This window comes from Drosophila santomea, chromosome 2L (assembly GCF_016746245.2).
Source record: "Drosophila santomea strain STO CAGO 1482 chromosome 2L, Prin_Dsan_1.1, whole genome shotgun sequence".
NCBI classification, from domain to species: domain Eukaryota; kingdom Metazoa; phylum Arthropoda; class Insecta; order Diptera; family Drosophilidae; genus Drosophila; species Drosophila santomea.
In genome coordinates, this window is record NC_053016.2 from 17,989,508 (window position 1) to 18,012,871 (window position 23,364).

The 23,364-nt window shown below is 45.8% G+C and overlaps 3 protein-coding genes across 5 annotated transcripts; 2 read left to right on the plus strand and 1 right to left on the minus strand.

Moving 5' to 3' along the window:
* Positions 1 to 2,318: 2,318 nt before the first annotated feature.
* Positions 2,319 to 21,627, minus strand: LOC120451170 (locomotion-related protein Hikaru genki). 3 transcript variants are annotated; one of them, XM_039635042.1, is made up of 9 exons: positions 21,174 to 21,627; positions 9,081 to 10,208; positions 7,156 to 7,377; positions 6,274 to 6,371; positions 5,662 to 5,736; positions 4,886 to 5,222; positions 4,144 to 4,632; positions 3,627 to 3,809; positions 2,319 to 3,308 (listed from the first exon to the last, which is right to left on the minus strand). In XM_039635042.1, exons 1-9 carry the CDS (start codon positions 21,301 to 21,303, stop codon positions 3,100 to 3,102), a joined length of 2,871 nt encoding a protein of 956 aa, XP_039490976.1. In that variant the 5' UTR covers positions 21,304 to 21,627; the 3' UTR covers positions 2,319 to 3,099. The 3 variants fall into 3 exon arrangements, with proteins under 3 accessions (XP_039490976.1, XP_039491820.1, XP_039492603.1); XM_039635886.1 differs by lacking the exon at positions 5,662 to 5,736; XM_039636669.2 differs by lacking the exons at positions 2,319 to 3,308; positions 3,627 to 3,809; positions 4,144 to 4,632; positions 4,886 to 5,222 and adding an exon at positions 5,250 to 5,601.
* On the plus strand, positions 11,935 to 14,308 carry LOC120452970 (probable cytochrome P450 4p2). The gene is made up of 8 exons (XM_039637868.2): positions 11,935 to 12,296; positions 12,376 to 12,576; positions 12,631 to 12,712; positions 12,828 to 12,928; positions 12,985 to 13,255; positions 13,314 to 13,534; positions 13,596 to 13,910; positions 13,970 to 14,308. Exons 1-8 carry the CDS (start codon positions 12,095 to 12,097, stop codon positions 14,134 to 14,136), a joined length of 1,560 nt encoding a protein of 519 aa, XP_039493802.1. The 5' UTR covers positions 11,935 to 12,094; the 3' UTR covers positions 14,137 to 14,308.
* LOC120443936 lies at positions 14,579 to 19,201 on the plus strand. The gene is made up of 16 exons (XM_039623384.2): positions 14,579 to 14,823; positions 14,913 to 15,113; positions 15,168 to 15,249; positions 15,305 to 15,405; positions 15,473 to 15,743; positions 15,803 to 16,020; positions 16,071 to 16,385; positions 16,450 to 16,609; positions 17,092 to 17,357; positions 17,434 to 17,634; positions 17,688 to 17,769; positions 17,831 to 17,931; positions 17,996 to 18,266; positions 18,319 to 18,536; positions 18,595 to 18,909; positions 18,965 to 19,201. The coding sequence occupies exons 1-16, from the start codon at positions 14,625 to 14,627 to the stop codon at positions 19,123 to 19,125; spliced, it is 3,162 nt and encodes a 1,053-aa protein (XP_039479318.1). The 5' UTR covers positions 14,579 to 14,624; the 3' UTR covers positions 19,126 to 19,201.
* Positions 21,628 to 23,364: the final 1,737 nt, after the last annotated feature.

The following is a 23,364-nucleotide window of genomic DNA, read 5'->3' on the forward strand; positions in this document are numbered from 1 at the left end:
GCAACAACTTAATGAAAAAGTATCTTAAAGCTACTTGCATGGCAGAAGACTTACTTTTTATGCTGAACAATTTAATAATAATAACTATAATCTTTTGTGTTTTTACCCTTCCTTGTAGCCTTTGTTTTATTGATGCCCACGCAATATGCTAAATCGAAATCGAACCAATTGATTGCCAATCAATACATCAAATGATTGATGATGGCTGTCTCTAGGGACTAGGCTAAGTTCGTTCCCCAACTAATCGAAATATTCAGATGAGTGACTGTGCTCGGAGCCCAAACGAAAAATCTTAACTTATCATATATTCCAAAATGGCATGCCAGGGTGCTTCTGGAAATTTGTCAACTATGCGGCCAACTTTAAACCCAGCGAATCGCACAAATAAATGGCAGAGATGACTTTATGGCCAGCACCGCACTTTGTCTCCAACCAACGAGGGGCTGAAAACTCAGTTTTCGACGGCGGCTTGCACTGCCGATGGGGATGAAGGGAGTGAGAGGGGTGAAAGGAGTGAAAGGAGTGACGGGTGGGAGTTCAAGTGTAGTTAGCCTCGGGGCTTTGGCATGCATTTAACATCCAGACCAGGACACGACTGGGGGGCAGGCCAAGAGTGCGGGCCAAGCCGGATTTTAAAACTGACCTACAGTGCAAGTACTGACCATCTCCAAAGCAAATACTAGTTTATAAATATAAATTCAACCTGGGAAATATAAGATAAAATAGAAAATAGACGAGGTACGTACGTACGTACATGTGACACAGTTTATTTTGTATATTATACCATGGAGCAAAGTTAAGTTGAGCCACCACACTTTCGCGCAGTGCAGATACGAGCTGGGTGGGTGGGTGCACACTGTTTTTGGGTTCAAAGTGCGGGGACACCGCTTCTGAGCTACGTGACATGCATAGTTCATCGCATTGGCCCCAGAGCACGGACGGAAAATATTGCAGTTGTGATATGTTTGAGCTCACTCGGATGTCCGGACTCCGGAGTCGCTGGATGTGGCTGATGCCCTACTGCAGCGCAACTGCAGAGGTGCTAATGAAAATGGCTCAACTTCCAGCACAAATCGGAAGTATATGCCTGTGCATCCTATGGATACGCAGCTGCACATCCGCGTGCGGCTAATTGCATGTTCCTTAATTAACCCCAAACAATCGGTGCTACATGTTGCCTGGCCCCTGGCCTTTAAGGTAACTTAAGTTTGTTGCCAACCCAAAATCGAGTTTAAGTTAAATGCGAGTTTTATGTCGGGCGCCCAGCGGGTCTGTTGTATTAATTTTGAGACTGGCAAACAAGCAAAACCAATTTGCGCCGAAAGTACGAGTAACAGGAGCAGTTAATTTTAATTACGCACATAGCAGCGCACAAGTTGTTGCTGCTGTGACAACGGGGCGCCTCAATTTGGACACCTTTTCCTCCCATCAAGAGCACCCAGCCGCACAGCCCCCAGATTCGCCTCCATATCCACATCCAAATTGCCATTAAATGAGCGGAGGCGTGGCTGAGAATAAACGACAATGGCGCTTCTGTGGCCATGTGTGGAAAATGAGCTGGCGGCGGGAAATGAAGCCTCAATCGTTTCGAGGTGCAAAGCAACAAAACAAATTAATTTTCCAGGTGCACATTGCGGGCTCCGCTGGCAAACTCGATGCCACAGGCGCGCATATGAAGAGGAAACCTTGGCAAGATTACCAACTAAATTTCCACGCCCCTTCAACTTTTAAATGAATTTCACTTCCGTTTTGCTCCCTGCCATTCAGCTGTTCGGAAATGGTGGAGTGCACAGTACAAAATTGAACAGCTTTCAGCATTTTAAAGGGTAGCGCAAATAATAATCACAATTTCAATTTAAAATCTAGATTTATGTAACTAGGTTAACAAAAATCTGAAGTTATGGATTATGCTTACTTATGACCGCACATTGTCGTACTTGGCTCCATTTCCTACCAAGGCCCCACTAAATCTACAACGGCTTAGAACTAAGAAAAAGAACAAACACTCTATGCCTAAGTACGTTTCCCATGGATGGAGCTTCCCAAGCTTTTTTCGCAGTGCAGCACACGCGCTTATGAAGTAACTACTTGCTACTACCGCTGTAGATGCTGTGATGCTGCAGATGCCGCAGATGCTGCTGCTGTGTGTGTTGCTGCTGTAGGGGATGTTGCACCTGTGCTCGCATTAGCAGCTGGCTTAGGCGGAGGGGAAACACGTGCACATGGATTTCCTTGGCACACTTTCGCGGAGCTTACGGATACATTACTTCTGCAGAGAAGTCCCAGAGCCAAGAGGCAAAAGAGTTTAAGGCCGAGAATTGCATTTTACACAATATCGTATTTTATTTAAAACGGTCTTTACTTTACACAAAGATTGCAGCTGCCTACAATACACTATGCAATACCTATAGGTGCTCCTCTGCCATTCAAGGAATCAAATTTATGGATATGACTTTAAAGACTTTACTTAGCTTGGCATTTCTTAGCTCCTAACTAATCAACACTCGTCCAACAACTGCTGCTGCAATCTGCATTTCTGTCAGTGTAATACATTTATATGGTGGAATAGAATCGTTTATCTGTATATATATATTTATTTTTATTCGCACTGTGGGTAAGTTTTTCGCTTGTTTTCGTTTAAACATTTACATTTATGTAACTTTTAGTTGCAACCAGAATACGTAATACATAAATATGTTACCTGCACGCAGATGTTGATTATATATCTCATTAAATAGTTAGTGTAAGTACAAGGATACTTCGTAATGAAATGCAAGCGCAAAGTTTGTTCAATCTGAAGAACAAATATCTGTAGAGTGTGCAGGATCAACTTGATCTATTTAGAGTACATAGTTTCAAAAGCGTTCGAAAGGAGAGTTCTCGAAAGATTCGTGGGCCACGGAAAGACAATAATTTGAATTGAACCTATCTGATAAAATATCTATTAATTTTGATACCTCTCACTAAGTTAATCTAAATATCACTCGGTTTCGATCTGCATTCGGAATTACAGCATCCGCTCAGATGGAGGACCCGTTATGCTGACTTGGCGGCGAGTCCTTCTGGATCGGCGGCTTCAATCTGTGGAGGTCCTGGAGGTTACACCTCCTCGTAGCTCTTGCACTTGGGCATCGGACCGGACCACCGGCCATCCGGCTGGCACTTGGGCCGCTCGGGCGGACCCTCGTAGCTCTGGACAAATCCGGGCCGGCACTGGACGCTCAGGTAGTCTCCGGCGTCGTAGTTGAACTTGAGCGGCGCAATCAGCCCGTTGGGCGGATCGCCGGGATAGGGGCACTGCGATTTGCCTGAGATCGTGGATGGTCAGTGGGCATGTCATGCGTGTACGGTTTGTATCAGGTGGTTTCAGGTTTCAGGTATCAGGTATGTTAATGATGATTCGTGATCGGTATCGAGATCGGTCGTTTGTTCGGCGGAAATACAACACAAGAGTCATTAATTGGGTTGATCTGTGAGCGGGCCCACGAGGAGGAGGAGGATCGGTGGAACGGTGGATCGGTGGAACGGTGGAGCGGTGCGGTGCGCCGACAATCTCTCGCAGCGCACGCATATACTTATACGTGTCTATGTCAGTGAGTGTGTGAGTGAGTAGCGAGTCTACTTACAAAAAGGCGGCGAGTGCGACCACTGTCCGTTCTCCGTGCAGATGATGCTCGACTCGCCCACCAGGCTGTGCCCGTCGTTGCAGCTGAACGTGACCAGGGCGCCCACGGTGAGGCGCCTCTGGCTCAGGCTGGTGCCCCCGATGCGCCCGTTGAGCGGCGCCACTGGCATCACGCACTGAATGACTGCGGGGGGATCGGTCGGTCAGCGGAGGGGTGCACCAGCAACAAAGTTTATTCGAGAGTTAGTAACAGAAAACCACAGGGTAATAGGAACATGTTGTGAATGGTGTCGAAAAGTATGCATTTAAAATGGACTTCGTGCGTAATTGGAAACAGCTCTATGAGAGATTATGCGATCTTTGGAGAGCAAAACTGTAGAATCCATAATTTTCAACACTCACATTTTTACATAATTAGTGTATTGATGATGGTAACATGGATACCTAACAAAAAGTTCAGGTTACTTCCTTCTCAAGGAAGCCCACAGTAATCCCCACCATAGTCCCAGATCGCTCACCTTTGCAACGCGGAACGGGGCCACTCCAGACGCCCGACGGCTCACAGTCCAGCTGCGCCGGTCCGGTCAGCTTGAATCCCCACTGGCATTTGAACACCGCCCGCCCCCATGCCGAGGTGTTCAGCTCGATCAGGCTGAGGTGGGGATCGTCCAGCTCCAAACGCGGACACTGGATGGCATGGCAGGTCGGCGTCGGCGATGACCAATTGCCGGAGGCCAGGCAGGTGGCGTTCCAGGCGCCGTCCAGCCGGAAGCCCTCGGGGCACTCGTAGTGCGCCCGCTGGCCCAGCTTGTTGCCCTCGAGGCGCAGCTTGAGCGGCGCCAGCGGCTCTGTCAGCTGCGGGCACGTCGAAGTGGCCACCACGACGGCAATGCTGTTGGTCAGTCCGCGCGGCGAGGTGCAGGTAAAGGTTCCGGAGTCGTTGTTCTCGATGTTCTTGATGCTCAGCCGGTAGCGCACCGCTTTCTCCTCCTGGGCTGGAGACCATCCTGTAAAGAGGTTGTTACGAAGCTTAGAATCGAAGGTTTGATTATTCGGCGTAGTTATCGAGCAGATGAAAGATCTTTTTTACTCATTAGTGCCATCATACTCGCTACTCTAAGAATTGCAGGCCTTACTAGACATGATAAAAATAGGCAAGAGACAGAAGAGGTCTGCGATAGTCTAGAAGCTTTCGATATTATTTCTTCTGTTTCTAGCTTCTAATCGTTCTCCTTGAGTAGAACAAGGCGCTCGGCTTACCAGTGGAATACTGCATGTACCAGCTGGTCCAGCTCCACTCCGGAGTGCCCCTAACCCTCGGATACATGCAGTCCATGAGCACTGTGCTGTGCGGCGGAACGGCCATGACGCCGGAGGGCTCAAAGGAGTGGGAGCCGTTGAAGATCTTGATGCGGATCGAGGGGGCGCTGTCCTCCGAGTAGTTGGTCAGCACCGTGGTGGGGACGCAGCTGGGCATCCTCGGGGCCCACAGGCCGTTGGAGCAGAGGACCCTGGACTCTCCCAGCAGCTTGTAGATGCCCAGCTCCTGGCAGCGCGCCTGTAGCGAGTGTCCGTGCGGCAGGTCCCATCCCACATTCTTGGCAAGGGGCAAATCGCAAGCAAGCAGTGAGGAAAAGCGAAAGGGTGCACAGGGTATTTTGGTGGAGGGAGAGAAAGGACAGGGGGAAAGAGAGAGAGAGAGAGAAAGTGGAGAAAGTTATCAAATAATCAGACGTTCCCGCGAAATGGGAAAGTGGCGCAGGTCGCTCTGGCGTGCAGTCCTCGCATTAAACATTCTCCGTGTGCGAGTATCTGAGTGTAGGTAGTAGTAACTGGTATGCTGGAACTTGTTACGTTCAACTTGTATCTTGCATCTTGTAAACTGTATCTTTTGTCTGTTGGCTCCCTGCTGGTAGGTGTTTGTGGGTGGAATCTGTGTGTTTTTGTGTGTGTTGGTGTTGGTGCCTGTGGTTTGCCTGTGGGTTTCTTGTGGGTGCAATTCTACACAATACTACACAGCTACTACGACGACTCACAATTTCTGTATTTGAGAGAAGTGTCGATTTGGATAATCGCGTTTTACGCCAGCCGCGATTTGGTGGGATCGGTGTCTGCAAGAGAGAGAATCAAAGAGTACCAAAAAACACACATACTGTAGAGAATCGTTTTCGTTTGTATTTGGCCCGATTTCGCTCGAGCATCGGCATGCAGATGGCTTGGTCGCTGGTCTTGAGATATTGCGAAATTGCGATATTGCGATATTGAGAATTATTAGGTGAGATTTTCAGGCTGAGATGAGTATAGAGCGATAGACAGGTGAGAGTAGACAGAGACAAGCAGAGGCGCAGGCAGAGAGAGATAGTAGATCAAAGTCGAGTCGAGATCGAGATCGAGATCGGAGTTGAGCTGAGATCCCCTCGCAAAAGCAGTCGAGTAGAGACATGAACGCGGGAAATCTCCGGAAATCTACAAAACGTATGCATGTACGAGTACTGGGTGTTCCGGTGTGTGCGTGTGCGTGTGCGTTGCATGTAGGTGTTCTTGTGCTGTAGTGGTTGTGGTTGTGGCTGTGGCTGTGGTGGTGGTGGTGGTGGTGCGGCAGCCAGCTGACCCAAGGATCCGAGGATCTTCGACCTCTAACCACTTACCACTGAAATGTTGCGGTAGCTGAGCAGCAAGTGCGATGGTATCCGGTTCACGTGGCAGCTCTTGTAGAGCGGCTGAAACTTCACATTCCCATTATCGTCTAGGGATTACAAAGCCGCACGGAGAAGAAATATCATACCAAATGTTTACTTGAACAGATTCTTAGCCAATATGTTAAGTGAGCGGTGTGATTTTGTGGTTACTCTAGAGCAACTTAATCTATTTATTCAATTATTAATTTATTCATTCAAAAAAGTGTGTTTAAGGCCAACTGAAATCTAGCTATTGGTATGTATTAAGAAAAACTAAAACTCAAACCTATGGTTATTTTACAAAGTTTATTTTAGAATTTATTTTGAAGCGAACTTTCCATTTTTTGAAATGGTACCTTTATAACTGATGATACAAATTTAAGATTCATGAGATGAAGGAACTAGATTTGTATAATATTAAGTTCAGTATCAGCTTTTGCTCTGCTGTGCAGAGTTTAGCATTTAATCTTCTTTTGCTGGTTTGATATGACGATTCGGAATCCAAATGATGTGTAAAATAAAAAGTAAAATAATATTCTGATAGAAACTTAAACTGAAATACGTTTCCATTTCACCGTGTAACTTTAATTGGCGAGCGTTTTAATTAAATAAAATAAAACAACAATCTGATTGTGTGCTGTATTCGGTTGTGTACTGATTGTGAAGTCTTTATTTGCGCACGTAAATAAATGAATTCGAAACTGTTTGTGTGGCTTAAGTGTATCTGTAATTGGAGCTATGTATGTATCTGCAACTGCAACTAAGTATCTGTGTGTATGTCAATACTTCAATATTTGATGGTGCATTGTCGTGGGCGTTAGTGGTTGGAGTTGGCGGGAGTAGTTCACTTACCCTCCTCGTTGGTGGCGCACAACGGACCCACCCACTTGCCCTTGACGCAGCGGATCTTGCACAGCCGCCGATCGCCCATGGGTCCGATCTCGCCCGGGAAGCGGATCTCCGAGACTTCGGTGAACTGCTGCAGGATGTCGACCTCCTCGTCCTCCTCCTCCTCCTCGTCGAACTCCTCGTCTGGATGGAAGGGCGTGTAGCCAGCCTCCTCGTCGTAGATACCTAGATTTGATTTTCGAGGCGGGACGAGAAGAGCAGAAGGTGTGGGCGTCGTGAGATGGGCAATGTACCATGCCAAGAAACAGGGGAGGGGTAGATAGACGTTCAGAGGGGGATAGAGCAAATAGAGCAAGCATCTAATGAGCCGTTGAACGGCATGCGAATGAAAGATGCAGATGAAGATGCTGATGAAGATGCTGATGAAGATGCTGATGCAGATGCAGATGAAGATGAGTATGGTAATGAAGTGCCGGTGGACAATGAGCGATCTTAAGGCCCATCCAAGTTGACCCAAAACTCGACTCGAAGTTGAGCCGAAAGTGCGAAAGACGCGGTAAAATCCTCAAGTACGCCCTTGGGCACACACATTAAGCCAAGGAGAAGCCATCGAGAAACCACGAGACGTGCGAGAAGTGCTGCCTGCTGAAAACTTCAATGGGTTGCTCCAAGTGCTTAGATATGCATTAAAAGAAAACCAGAAGGCTGGCGAAGTGGCCACTTAACAGGATACAACTTCATTTCCCAGAAACCCCATCAAAAGCCGGCACTAAAATAAGGGAGATGTGAAAAGGCAGAGATAACACCAAAGATAATATTATGCTGGCTAATAGAAAATAGAAAAAAAATGATGAAAAAAAGCAGTAAAGGATGCCGAGAAGGACTCGGACAAAGGAGCCCCAGCTGAAGCCCAAGGCAAACAAAGGAGCCAAAGGAAAATCATTCCGGCCAGAACAAAGGACCAACCGGCAACGGACAACTCTCGACTCTCAACTCTGAACTCTAACCACGACAAAGATATGGACTGGCAAATAAACCATGACCACGCAGCACCGATGGCGGAAATGGGGTAATGAAAAGCCGTCAGAGAGGGTGGAAAATGCCAGGACAGGTGGCATTTTGGGTGCAGGTGCAGGTGTGATTGTGCTGGGGGACTGGGGGATGAGCCATGGCTGGATGGGATGCTATGGTTGGATGCGATGGCTGTGGCTTTGGCTGTGACTGCGATTAGCTTTTACGAGTAGTTCGGTGTGTTCTCCGCTCTCAACTTCCGTTAATGTTTGGGTGTTCGTGTGTACTCATGTGTGCTGCTGTTGGCTGAAATGCCCTTGCAAAAGCGTTTCAATACTCGCTGCTAGACATTGTCAAAATGTTGCCACATTATAAAGCTTGAGGTCATGATAAAGCGCCTAAGCTGCTAGCCAGCCGCATGGGGTTCACTATTCGATGGCTAACTGGGCGTATACTTAATTTAGCATGGCTGTGTGCATTTAAAAGGGCTAACTATTCAACTGTGCGTATGCATAAATATAAAAGTATTGTATGGATATAACCATTTACATCCCTAAGGAAGGATGAAGGAAGAGTTTAAAATATTTAAAAATGAATTTGAAATATATTAACACCAAGCTCTGGAAAATTAAACTTCTTTATTTTGTCTTTTGCGCGCGGGTCCATATGACCCAACGGTTAACAGACATGGGCTGAAAACGGATCACTTCTAACTTGAGCTGCCACTTGGCGACCTTTAACCTTTGCAAGGGATTTCCGGGCGGGAGATTCCGCCCTCCGTAGGATCTCTGCGAGACCGGACAGCGCGACACGGACGGACAGACAGACAACGAGACAGCGACGGCAAATCAAGGCTTCAAAGGCATTGGGCACTGTGGCATTGCCAGTGTCTGGCCGCCGTGCGGGCGCACACTCACCCTTGTCCTTGCGACTAGTGGTCTTGGAGCTGGAGTCGCCACCACCCTTCGGACGGCTCAGTGCACCCGTGGTCTTGCCGGACTTGCGCTTAACACGTTGCCACAACAGGGCCACTCGTGCACTGCTCGACTGATTTCCGTACTGCTGCAGGTCCTCCTGATCCGCTAGCGGTTCCGGTTCCGGCTCCGGCCCGATTCCGGACTCCGGTGGCAGCTGGCCGAGATCACCCTTGAACTCGGTGCTGCGCCGGCGGCGCCAGCGCGGGCTCCGGTCACGCTGGTCGAGCTCTGCAGCGTGACTGTCGCCGCGGCGGCGGTGATGAGCAGTGGCCTCCGGATGGCCCAGTTCCAGTTCGTCCTCCTTTGGCGGTTGTCCGTTAGCGAGTGCCTTTTTCTGGGACTGTTCTTCTTTAGGGAACTTATTCTCCTTCTTCAGCGACGGCTCCTTTTGGACGACCTTCTTCTTGGGCTTCTTCTTGAGGAGCTTTGTGCACTTCTCCTTGCCACCCTCCGCCAGACACTTGTTTAACCTTGCCTTCATTTTGAGCTTGTGCAGCTTCGATTTCAATTCACGATTTGGCTCACGGCTCTTCAGAATATCAGCTATATGGACATAGTACACATCTCCCTCGGCTGCCAGCTTGCTGCCTGCCCAGCGATCCGTTTCCGGTGAGGCTTCAGTGTCGTGGAGGATGGCATGCCGCTTATATCGGCTGCCACGACCCCTGCCTGTCTGGCCATTTTCATTCTCAATCCTCCGGCGACGGCCTGAACCCGCGCGCCGTCGTTTCCCCTGTTTGCGATTGGCATTTAAGCGCTTATCCTCCGGGTCCCCGTGGTGGTCCTCGTCCTCGTCGCCCAGGTCATCGTCGCCAACCAAACTGGCGGCCGCATCGCCCACATGCAAGTGGTCGTCGCCCAAGTCCAGGGAATACGGATTGATTACGGCCGCATGGTTCTCGTTGGGGTTACGCGGCACCGAGTCCACGAACTCCACATCCGCCGTGGTGAAGTCCTCCGGCAGGTAGATCTGCGTGGTCTCGAATTTAGCCAGCGGCTGCTCCGTCGTCGCTTCCGGCTTCACAATCGTGAAGCGCACATCCGGCGCCCGACAGCCTGGCGAGGCATCTGCGGATGGATAATGAAAGCGGGAAATGAGAACAGTGGGTAAAAACAGTGGCGCACACGTCAAATATTCTCACTTAGAAATTATTGCAAATCAAGATTAATTTAATTTTTGTGTAAATATGGTATTAATAATAAATAGTTATACAAATTATTATATAACTCAGGGCAACAAAATTGCCATTTATGTATAATGAAATTACATTGCCGAGGCGACAATGTCTCAATCTTTTGAATAAGTCATTCAATAATCGCTAGTTTGACTCAGTGAGGGTTTGCCAAACGAATGCACCCAAGACTTTGGCTTGACTGGGGGTAATGCAATTTCAAGTCTGCCAGAAACTCTTGCCATAAATATTTCATATGTGATCTAATTTGATAACTTGGCCTGGCTGGGAAGAACTTTCCACTTGACGTCGCCAGACTTTGAGTGCCATCGAAATTGCGAATTTCCAATATGCATTTGGCATGCAGGCAAGTAATCAGGAGGAGGAGTGGGCGGTGGTGAAGGTCGTGGACCCAACGCACAGCTCAAGTTTCAATTTTACATGAGAGGTGGAGGCCAGCAGGAACTCGAACAGAAACAGAGTCAGAGTCAGAGTCGGCATCAAAATCAGGATTTCACTCAGCTGCAGAGATGAGAGCTAAAGTCGAGGCAGCATTTTCCCCCATTTCCATCTCCTGGCGGCCTTCAGTAATCGCCGACGGCGGAAGCCAAGCTCTTTCGTTACACTTTTCTTTTTGTCAGTAACGTGTCATGCTCTTTGTCGAAAAGTAGGTCGAGTGATGTATAATGGCACAGGCAAATAAAATCACAGACTGCCTTGTAATTGATAAATTGCAATCGCCAATTAGCACTCCATGAAAATGCAATAGAGTGACAAAGTAAAAACAAGAGAGAACGCTATAGTCGAGTTCCCCGACTATCTGATACCCGTTACTCAGCTAGTGAAAGTGCGAAGGAGAGTCTTCAACACTGACAGTTTTTGGCGGTTCGTGGGCGTTGAGTGGGCGTGGCAAAATGTTTTCTTGCAAGTCGATAGAAATTTACAAGACTGATGCAAAAATGAAAAAATATCAAAACATTTTTCAAAAGTGTGGGCGTGGCAGCTTTGGGTGGTTTGTGGGCGTTAGAGTTTGCGTGGCAGCATGATTCGACAAACTTGCGCTGCGTCTATGTCCCTGGAGTCTGTATGCTTAATCTCAACTTTCTAGCTTTTGTAGTTCCTGAGATCTCGACGTTCATACGGACAGACAGACGGACAGACGGACAGACGGACGGACAGACGGACATGGCCACATAACTCCCCCTATTCTAGCTCCATGTATTGCATGCCCACGGAAAACATTTAGTTTAGCCAGCAAACATTACATTTTAAGTTAATAATCTCTTAACTGAGGTTTTCAATTGATTAAGAATGGCCAAAGGCCTTTTATGTTGAGTTTGGTAGAAGTGACTTTTGCAGTTACTCAGCATTGTTTGGCAAGTCGATGAAAATGGGTACAAAAAGGATTAAAATCAGATAAAGCATTATAAATACAAGTTCTTCATTTTGAGAAGAATAAATAAAGAGACGTTTTCCCTTACCAGTGCAAAGCACATAGACGCACAAAACAGCTTTTACAAATTTGAATGTCTGTATCGATTAAAATAAGACACCAATGAAAAGCTTGTTGGGTGAACGTGAGATGAAATATCGTCAAACAGACAAAAACAAAGATTCATACACATACGAGTATATGTTTATACAAACTTTATAGATCCAAATCTAATCGATTGTGGCCGGTTCTCTGTGTTGCTGATAGTGAAAAGCTCGCGTGGTTCGAGAGCTGGGAATCTAAACCAAAACAGTGCTGAGAGTGAAGCCCACCGATCCAGTTCGCCCACAATGGTTTGGCTTCTGTGGCTTTCCGTGGCCATAAGTGTGGTCGTGCACTGGATCTACAAGGTAAACAAAGACTACAACATCCTCGCCTTTTTCGCCAGGAGGGTTCAAACAAAGGATGGAAAGCCACTGGACAGCTTGGTTCCCATGCCCAGGGGTCGAACTCTGTTCGCCAACTGCTTCGATCTTTACGGAAAAGACTCTGGTGAGTAGTTGGTGACCTTTGACATCAGGTTACTCATAATTATAACACTTTTCTCTTCTATGCGAATAAACATGAATAGACCAAGTGTTTAATCACTTGCGCCAGTTGGCGAAGAAAAGCGGAGACAGTTATCTTCTGTACTACATGGGGTACTCCAATTTCAATGTTATAGATGCCCATAATGCGGCGAACATACTGAATCATCCCAATCTGATAACGAAGGGCGTTATATATAATTTTCTACACCCCTTTCTAAGAACTGGCGTTTTAACAGCGACAGGTGAGGAACGAATTCTTAAAAAAGAATCGCTGCATCTAAAATTCTATATTACAGAAAAGAAATGGCATACGCGACGCAGTATGCTCACTAGGACATTCCACTTAGACATACTGAACCAGTTCCAAGAAATCTTCATGTGAGTGCTTTTCCTAAAAATCATCTTCGCCTTACCTCTGGTTAAATTTCTTTATCGTATAACTAGACCTGCACACATTATGTATGCATTTTTTACATATTTAATATTTTTACAGAGCGGAGAGCTTGAAATTCGTTAATCACTTCGAAGGACAACATGAGTGTGTGGTTTCCTTGAAGGACCACATAGCCAGATTCACCCTGAACAGCATTTGTGGTACTTATACTTTTAGTACCATCGTGCGCATTAACAATATGTGATTTCTCAAATAGAAACTGCCATGGGAATTAAACTGGATGAAATGGCAGAGAAAGGCGATCGCTACAGGGAGAATTTTCACATAATCGACGAAGGATTCACCAGGCGCATACTGAACCCCCTCTATTGGGACGATTGTGTATACAACATCTTTGCAGGACACAAGTACAACGCAGCTTTAAAAGTGGTGCACGAATTTTCCAGGGAGATAATCGCGAAACGCCGAGTTCTACTCGAAGAGGAGCTGGAAAACAGAAGAGTCACTCAAACGGCTGACGATGATATGTGAGCTTATTTTGAAATTACTTTTTCACACTGATAAGCTTCCCTTTTTGAACAACAGATGCGTGATTAGGAAGAAACGATTCGCCATGCTGGACACCTTGATTTGCGCCCAAAAGGATGGCCTAATCGACAATATCGGGATTTGTGAGGAGGTGGACACCCTGATGGCTGAAGGTTACGATACCACCTCCATAGGTCTGGTCTTTGGCCTATTGAACATGTCTCTTTATGCCGATGCACAGGAACGTTGCTACCAGGAAATCCAGGAGCACATTCAGGGTAATTCAGTCCGTTAATGTAATAGTGAGTTTCACAGATTTCGATTTCCGCACCTTTCCAGACGACTTGAGCAACCTGAACCTCAGTCAATTAAGTAAACTAAACCATCTGAGCTACTTCATAAAGGAAACCATGCGCTTGTATCCATCGATTCCCATTATGGGTCGTCAGACACTCCAGGAAACGGAGCTGGAGAATGGTCTAATTCTGCCGAAGAGTTCTCAAATTGATATACACGTCTTTGACATTCATCGGAATCCCAAGTACTGGGAATCCCCCGAGGAATTCTGCCCAGAGCGATTCCTACCCGAGAACTGCAAAAATAGGCATCCTTACGCCTACATTCCATTCAGTGCTGGACAAAGGAACTGCATAGGTAAGTGAAAAGTCTTCAAAATATCCGGTTCTCATATGCATTATCCCTCAACCACAAAGGCCAGAAGTATGCCATGCAGGAGATGAAGACCCTGATGGTGGTCATTCTCAAGCAATTCAAGATCCTGCCTGTTATCGATCCCAAGTCCATTGTCTTTCAAGTGGGCATAACCTTGCGCTTCAAAAATAATATAAAAGTCAAGCTTGTGCGGCGGAATTGCGTTTAGTGTTTATCGATTTAAGGACATTCCTTATATAAGCATGCCTACTATGTTTCAAATTGATTTAAGTACGTCCCTGATATTAGATGACTAATTAACCCTGATTTTTCAATGCTACTCGTCGTGGCTTGGAGCAATAAACTAACCCCATGCTAACAATAAATGAATCAGAAATGAATAGTGTACCATACTCATTTAGTTAACCGGTTTTCCTATAGTCAAATGAAACATTGTTTCAAGCTTTCATTAAAACAAACGAGCCGAACACCATGTTATTGCTATTGTTATTGTTGTGTGAACTCGACCACAAATCGGAGCTAGTCGAGCGCAAAAAAAAAATATATATGTATACTCGGTGCAATCTAATCAGTTTCCAGAGCTTATATTTATAATTGTTGCTATTAAACCGGCTGATAGTATAGCTGCCTAGATAGAAACCTGCGATCGGTGCAATCAGTGTGGAATGTGAGTTCCGTCCACGCGGTTGTGAAAATATGATTGCCTTGTTGCTGGTTCTGGCCGTGAGTGCGCTGCTGCACTGGCTCTACAGGGCCAACAAGGATTACCATGTTCTGTCCTTCTTCACCAAACGAATCCGGTCGAAAGATGGAACCCCGGTGGAGATCATCGCTCCCACGCCAAGAGGCAAAACCATATTCGGCAACACCTTCGACTTGTATGGACGAGATCACGGTGAGTAGTGGAAAGAGTCGAACTTTGACCCAATTTAGTCGATATAACCAGTCTATTATCTTTATGAATGCACATTAATGAGTGTCTAGCTGGTGTTTTCAATCACTCGCGTGAGCGTGCAAAGGAAATGGGTACTAGCTACATAGAATATGCCTTTGGAACTGCTATTTATAACATTATCGATGCTGACAGCGCGGAAAATGTGATGAATCATCCCAATCTGATAACCAAGGGGCTCGTCTACAACTTCCTACATCCATTCTTAAGGACGGGTCTATTGACATCGACTGGTAAGTTGGGATGTCGATTCATCACTCGGCTTTCTTCATACTCCATTATTACAGGCAAAAAATGGCATGCTCGCCGCAAGATGCTCACCCCGACATTTCATTTCAACATATTGAACCAGTTCCAGGAGATCTTTAAGTAAGTGTCTCCATTTTATTTAATACCTTAAGTAACTAAAGCATTTCGGTTGCAGAACGGAGAGTCAAAAGTTCCTGCAACAATTCGAGGGTCAAGATGAGATAACCATATCGTTACACGAAGTCATTCCAAGATTTACTCTAAACAGTATTTGTGGTGCGTTAGCCAATACCTTAAGTTCATTGATTCACCCTTATAATGCACGTGTATATGAAATCTTCAGAAACCGCCATGGGCGTAAAGCTGGACGAGATGGCCGAGAAGGGGGATCGATACCGGGAGAACTTCAGCCAGATTGAGGAATGCTTCATTCGTCGCTTGAGTAACCCGCTTTTCTGGGGCGACAAGCTCTTCAACATATTTGCTGCCAAGGACTACGCCTCCGCCCTCGATGTGGTTCATGGTTTTTCCAGCGAGATCATTGCCAAAAGGAGAGTTTTGCTCAAGGATGAGCTCGACAAAAATCCAAGCACCCAAACCGGTGATGATGATGGGTATGTACATTGGGGTAATAACTGCCAAGTTAACTTCATACTTATAAGTTAAACATTAGATTTGTCTCAAAGAAGAGATTCGCCATGCTGGACACCCTAATCCATGCTGAGAAGGATGGTCTTATCGATCACATTGGCATTTGTGAGGAGGTGGACACTCTGATGTTTGAGGGCTACGATACGACATCGATTGGCCTTATTTTTGGTCTAATGAACATGTCCCTGAACCCTGACAAGCAGGAATTATGTTTCCAGGAGATTCAAGAGCACATAGATGGTAAGCCGAGTACTAAAGCCTTAAGAAACCTCTTATGTGAATGTTTTCAGATGACCTAAGTAACTTGGATGTTAGCCAGCTGAATAAGCTCAAGTACCTAGAGTACTTTATGAAGGAAACCATGCGCCTGTTTCCCTCGGTACCGATTATGGGTCGTGAAGCCGTCCAGGAAACTGAACTGGCCAATGGACTGATCCTGCCGAAAGGCGCACAGATAACCCTTCATGTGTTCGATATTCATCGCAACGCCAAGTACTGGGATTCCCCTGAAGAATTCAGACCGGAGAGATTCCTACCCGAAAATATCCAAGATCGCCACACCTACGCCTATGTTCCATTCAGCGCTGGTCAAAGAAATTGTATTGGTGAGCAATGGTCTCGATTGTCTCTGTCCAATGGCCTTCTAATGATTCTAATTGTATTTTGCAGGTCAAAAGTATGCCATGCAGGAGATGAAAACGCTAATGGTCGTCCTTCTGAAGCAGTTCAAGGTTCTGAAGGCTATCGATCCGCAGAAGATTGTATTTCACACGGGTATAACTCTGCGCACCCAGAACAAGATCCGCGTAAAGCTTGTGAGGCGAAAGTGAGCTTGGTGTACAGAGCCATTCAAGGACTAATTTAATCATTTGATAAACTTCAGTCTAACTTGACCTTTCACTCGATCATGGACAGTAGATCATGAACAACATATTAGGATCTGGAATTTCGCAACGCTGTTTGGTCATTTTGTAACACCCATTTCAATAAACTGCTGAATTTTATATTTATAAATTTGTTAATGTATGAACTAGAAAAATATTTTCTGCAGTGTACCTAGCCAAATAACCCCATAGGGGCCGTCCATAAACCTCGTGACGCTAATTTTGGGCCATTTTGACCCCCTCCCCCCCCTATGTGACATACCATGACTCTCACCGCAACCCCTACTGTGACATTACGTGACTCTTCGGCGCACCCCCTCCCCTTCCTCGGAGCGTCACGAGGTTTATGGACGGCCCCATAACATTTCCTTTGCTTGTGAGTGAAACAATCTTATCAGTTTCGGTTTTTATACCGATGCTATACCAGTTTGCGGCTGCTGGTGATCTCAGAGATCAGTTTGGTGGGACAGATCCGCGGATGCGGTTGTCTAATAATGGTTTTTTTGTGGCTCGTCGGAGCTTCCATTGTGCTACTTCAATTGATTTATAGGCTGAACAGGGACTACTGCATTCTTGGTTTCTTTGCCAAGAGAATTCGAACCAAGAATGGACAGCCCCCGGAAAGCATTGCTCCCTTGGTGAAGGGCAGTACCATATTTGCCAACAGCTTCGACTTGTATGGCAAAGATCACGGTGAGTTGTTGGGCTTTGCTGGGTTATCTATGCTAATGTCATAATCCCACGGCTGTGGTTCTAATTATACGCTTAGCTGGGATTTTTAAACACTCCCGTGACTGTGCACAAGCACTGGGCAAAAGCTACGTGGAATACGCAATAGGAACGGCCATCTACAATGTTATAGACGCGGATAATGCGGAACATGTGCTTAATGATCCAAATCTAATAAACAAGGGAACAGTTTACTATTTCCTCCATCCATTTCTGAGAACTGGTCTGTTGACATCCACAGGTGAGCATGGGCTAGCACGTGCTTCTTTCATTGTTTAACATCAAAATATTTAGGAAAAAAGTGGCATGCACGACGGAAGATGCTTACCCCAACTTTCCATTTCAACATATTAAATCAGTTTCAGGAAATTTTAATGTGAGTTTGAAGTATTAACATAACAACTATGTGAAAGCACTTGAATAATTAATTATTCTAGAACGGAGAGTCTGAAGTTCCTACATCAATTTAAAGACAAGGATGAGGTAATCATCTCCTTAAACGAAGTGATTCCCAGATTTACTCTTAATAGTATTTGCGGTGAGTTCCAAAAATCGTTAAAAATGTATTAAGAATAGATCCATATCCAAAACTATATCTGCAGAGACGTCCATGGGCGTTAAGCTGGACGAGATGGCCGAGAAGGGGGATCGATACCGGATGAACTTCAGTCAGATCGAAGAATCTTTTATTCGTCGCATGAGTAACCCACTTTTATGGAGCGATACACTTTTCAAGATGTTTCCCGAAAAGGATTATGCTTCTGCCCTCGATGTGGTCCATGGATTTTCAAGCGAAATTATTGCCAAGAGGAGAGAGCAGCTAAATGATGAGATGGATAACATACGAAACACCCAGACCGCTGATGATGAACTGTAAGGCACTCGACAGTCTTTCAAGAGTCCATTTAAACACCGCTTACTTTAGATCTACAGCTAAAAAGCGCTTTGCCATGCTGGATACCCTTATTCATGCTGAGAAGGATGGCCTCATCGATCACATTGGCATTTGTGAGGAGGTGGACACTCTGATGTTTGAGGGATACGATACTACCTCAATTGGGCTAATTTTTGGACTAATGAACATGTCTTTATATCCGGATGAGCAAGAAAAATGCTTCCAAGAGATTCAAGAACACATAGATGGTTAACTAAGCTGGAATTACCAAAGGGAACGATTTAATAAGCATATCAAATCTTTCAGATGAGTTAACCAACTTGGACAGCGGGCAGTTGAACAAATTAAAGAACCTGGAATACTTCATCAAGGAAACCATGCGCCTGTATCCCTCTGTTCCCGCCATGGGTAGAGAAACCGCGCGGGAAACGGAGTTGGCCAACGGCCTCATCTTGCCGAAGGGTTCCCAGATTGCTGTTCAAGTCTTCGACATCCATCGCAATCCCGAGTACTGGGATTCCCCCGAAGAGTTTCGGCCGGAGAGATTCCTACCCGAAAACTCGCAGAACCGGCACACCTACGCCTATATTCCATTTAGCGCCGGTCAGAGAAATTGCATAGGTATGTGGTATCGCTTTCTTCAATGGAAAGGCTATGTACTAATTTTTCCGTGTAGGTCAAAAATTTGCTATGCAGGAGATGAAGACCCTAATGGTGGCCGTACTGAAGCAGTTCCAAATTCTACCGGAAATTGATCCAAAGAGTATTGTGTTTCAGACTGGCTTAACACTGCGGACCCAGAACCAAATTCACGTGAAGCTCTTGAGGAGAAAGTGAAGCAGCTTTAAAGGAATGGATTTGTTCACGGAACTCTGTTAGTCATAAAGACCAATGAACAATAGTTTCACCCAAAGACTCCTTTCTTTTCTGGGTGTAAAAATGTCCTGTGACTGGCTTATGGCCGATAATCGTTGGCATCTCGACAGCTGCCGCCCTATAAATCATTCATGCCCTGGCGGGCAGAAGCACTTCTCCTCTATTCCAACAACTATTACAATTGCAGCTCCCATTTCCCACACAGTAAGAGCTCCCTGCCATTTCCTCCTATTTTCGAGGCAGCCCAGGAAAAGTCAAGTAATCTCTGTCCTTTAGCTCGCATATATGGGAATGCAAATGCATAATGCGCTGGCGACTTTTTGTCATTTGGTTTTCCTCCTGCGGAGAATGGAGCCTTTTCCCACTGACTCCTTTTTGCTTTAACTGCGATTTTGACAGTTCGTTACTCAGTTATACCATTTGCATGTATAATGCAGACTCAGCTTTGTTCTAAGCACATAAAATGTGGCAAAGAGACATGTGACCATGGGCTCCCAAAATGCACTGTGTGTGATGCACTGAAAGATCTCCGACGCCTCTTAAAAAGTTCCAGCAAAATTTAGCTGCCTGTTAATTTTATAAAATATTTATATCGATATCATTTCGTTTTCAAAGGATACCTTTGGTTTGCTTATCTTTAGTATGTGGATTCTGTGGTATTCAAAAGATGGTATATATCGAAAACGCATATTTTCTAGTGTGCGCCCAACTCTTCCCAACATCATCATCCACCCAGGATTTATGGGACAGCACATGGAAATGGGTGAAAGGCAGCTCTGGTTTAGCTGCTACTCCGGTTACTGCATATTTCATCAGTGCTCTGTGCGCTTGTGCTTCGTCGCCATAAGTCAACATTAAATGGATTCCATTTGTGAGTCATGTAAATTAAATTCCCCTCGCGTTCACATGTGTCAAGCAACCGTTTGGATCTCAGAAGACAGAAAACTGAATCGGTTGCCCGCATGTTTTACACCCCGTCCTCACCTGACTGGCTGCCAAAACTGCGCATCAAAAGCCAAAATACAGCCGAATCAGAAGTCGCAATTTCCGCCGCAAAAGAAAAGTGCGCCGCACTTTTGCCTGACTGAAGGACGAAAACCCCAAAAGCTCAGCACCTGGTCCTGTCGGTTTGCCAGGGGAAATTAGAAGGCAGCCGAATGGAGGGATGGCTATGTCGATGGAGGCAGAGTGAATTAATTACTTTATGCGCATCTGCGTGTCGCTGTCGGGCACTTTACACTTCCCCTTTATCCTTTATCCCTTGTCCTTTACTCCATATCCACCCATTCCATGTCCAGTTTTTTCTTCCCTTTCGCAAAACTCACACATGACGCTATTAATTTCTATTACCATCCTCGGACGGCCTACCATACTTCATTACGAGCTTTCGTGCAATTGCCATTTGCTCGAGCTACCTTTCAGTTTCCCTTCCCCTCATGCACTAAGAGAAAAGACTGGGGACTTCCAGCGGAAAGTTTGGCTTCTTATTTATGATCTTTCATGTTTTTAATGTTCAGTGCTGTCCCCGCGCTTAATGAGCTCGCCATTTATAGTTCAACGTGGAAAGCTTACTCATAGTTTTAATTAATCTTTTTTTACCAAATATTTCGCGCAGTGCCTCTTTTCGCGTTGCCCTTGCTTGTTTGTTGACTCTGATTGGGATTAAGGTTGCCCATGGGCTCTCGGCTCGCTTTGATTGCCTTTGTGCCGCAGATGCCGTGAAATATTTCATTTGCTGCCAGTTATTTGCTCTTGCGCTCTGCAGCGTCCCCTTCCGATTCGAATTCATTTCTACTTCGGATTTATTTCCTTTGTGCTCGAGCGTGTGTGATAATCGCTGGGAGCTGGGAGCTGGGAGCTGGGCGAGTTCCATGGATGCGTGTAAGGCCATTTAATAAAGTGACCGAGTTCGAGGCGGCACATCATAATTTATTTACGATTCTCGTCCGCCCAGCGAGTGAAGGTCAAATGGAGGAAGCCCACGTGTGTGCGGGGCAATTAGGACTCACCTGGTTCGGATGTAGTGCTAGTCTCGACGGGCTCCGTGTTGGCATTGCTTTTGTCCAGGACCAGCAGCAAAACGGTCAAGGATATTAGGGCCCAAAGCGGCTTATGGCGCATACGCTGCCTGCTCCACATCTCCAAGGATCAGATTGCGATTGCCAGAGTTTCGGAGTCGTTTTGTTTCGTTGGTATAGAAATTCGATGAGTCCTTTCAAATAGCACCGAAGTTAACACCACTGCACTTCACGAGTTGGCTTTTTAATGGGCCAAAAATAGAAATCCACTTGGCCAACTCACACACCCACTGGCAGCAGTCACCCACACTCGCGCAAAACTGTATGCAACGTGTCCGCGTGTGTGTGTGTTTGCTCTTTGGCTTTAAAGTTTCACTTTTACTTTGAGTCCTTTGCGGAGTTGTATCCCTTCGAAACTGGGCACCTCTTCTCTCGAGCGACGACAATCGAATGCCCCGAATCCTGCGAGCGTCTTGCTTTTAAGCCGCTCGTTGGATTCTGCGCAGCTTCGGCTCCGCTTCGTTCGGCTGCACTCGGCTGCATTCGGCACTCGACGAAGGATCGCACTCGACGAAGCTCGCCAGAGGATGTGTCACGTGCATTTTGCCGGCAAATCGTGTGTTTTTGTTTTGGTTTGGCCCATGTTTTGCTTAGTCGCTGTTGCTCTTGTTCTTGCTGTTGCTGTTGCTGTTTTTCCTCTTTTCCTCTCTCGCCGCTTTCGCTTTTCGCTGTGCCTGTGCCTTTGCCTGTGCCCGTGTGTCTGTGTGCGTGCCCTTGTAACTCTCACGTAGCTTTCCATTTTCCCACCCACTAGCCTTCCAAAAATCAGCGCCCACCCACGTGGCCAATCCCCAGCTACAAATGAAGTTTTCCGCTTGCTTGCCACGTTGATTCGGTTACCATCCAGTTTAAAACTAATTTAATTATACTTCCTTAGTTCAGGCAGATACTTTTTACTGGAGTAGTGAATCAGTCGCAGCAAATCAATTACTACTTTTATAGAATATCGAACAGGGAAATATCAACACATTTCAGCTTAAGTTGAAATTATACAATTCATCACTAAGTTGCATGGTAATCAAATACAATATTTGGTTACATATTTTGTACACATCTTTTAACAAATATTCATATAAAGCAACTTGTATCAAATCAAACTAACATTTTATAAGCCTAGTAGAAAACTATCGACTTGGTATCCCCACATATAAATAATTAATAGGTTGAAAAATATTATTTTTAATGTAGTGCTGAGCATGAAAATCTTTAATAAATCAATATCAATAAAACACACAAATTGACATGCCATTTATTAAAAAATATTTGCCGAAAAGACGGGGATTTTAAATTAAAAATGCTTTAGCTTATAAATTATAATGAATACTATTATATAATTAAAAAAGTGTGCTCCGCATTCACTACAAGTTCAGAGTGGGCCGGTTCGACTGCGGATAAGGAGCGGAGCTAAGTGGTCTGCAACGGACCCACCTGGATCGCCTACTCTTCAGCTGCAGCTGCCCTGGAAAGTATGCTATCAATTGTGCTGACGTCGCCTGTCTGCTGGCCTCTCCTCTTGCTCCTGGCCAATAATCAAGCAGAAGTTGAGGTTATTTCGAGGCCTCTGCTGCCACCGGAGCCAAATGCCATTTGGCAACCAGGTTGCGGATGCCACTTGGCCACTAATTACGCAAATGAATGCTCCGACAGGAGGCCCCTCGTTGCCCTCGCAAGATAAATGTCACTCATTGGATGTTCAGGTTGTTGCTGGCCAAAACCGTAACAATACCGTCTGAGTCGCTCTTGTCTGTCGCATTGAAATTTTGCTGAAATGCGAAATACGAAATGCGAATGCGAATGCGAATGCGAAACGCGCTCAACTCCAGTCGAGTGGAAAATGAATGTTTGTGTGCCGCATTCTCCCCCTCAGCTGAAAATCCAATTGTGCAGCGGCATTATCTTTTGTGTATAATTTCTGGCATGCCGTCCCGAAACTGGCTCTCCCAAAACTTCGGAATGCAATCAGGCTGAAAATTTATACGTTTAGCACGTTTATCCTGCCTTCAGCAACAACGGGCTTTACAGCAAAATTCAATTTGCTGCCCTGCAACCGCAGGCTGAAATTACATCTCTGGTATTCCAACTCAATTCGATGCCGGCAAGCCGAAGGCTAATAACCAATGAT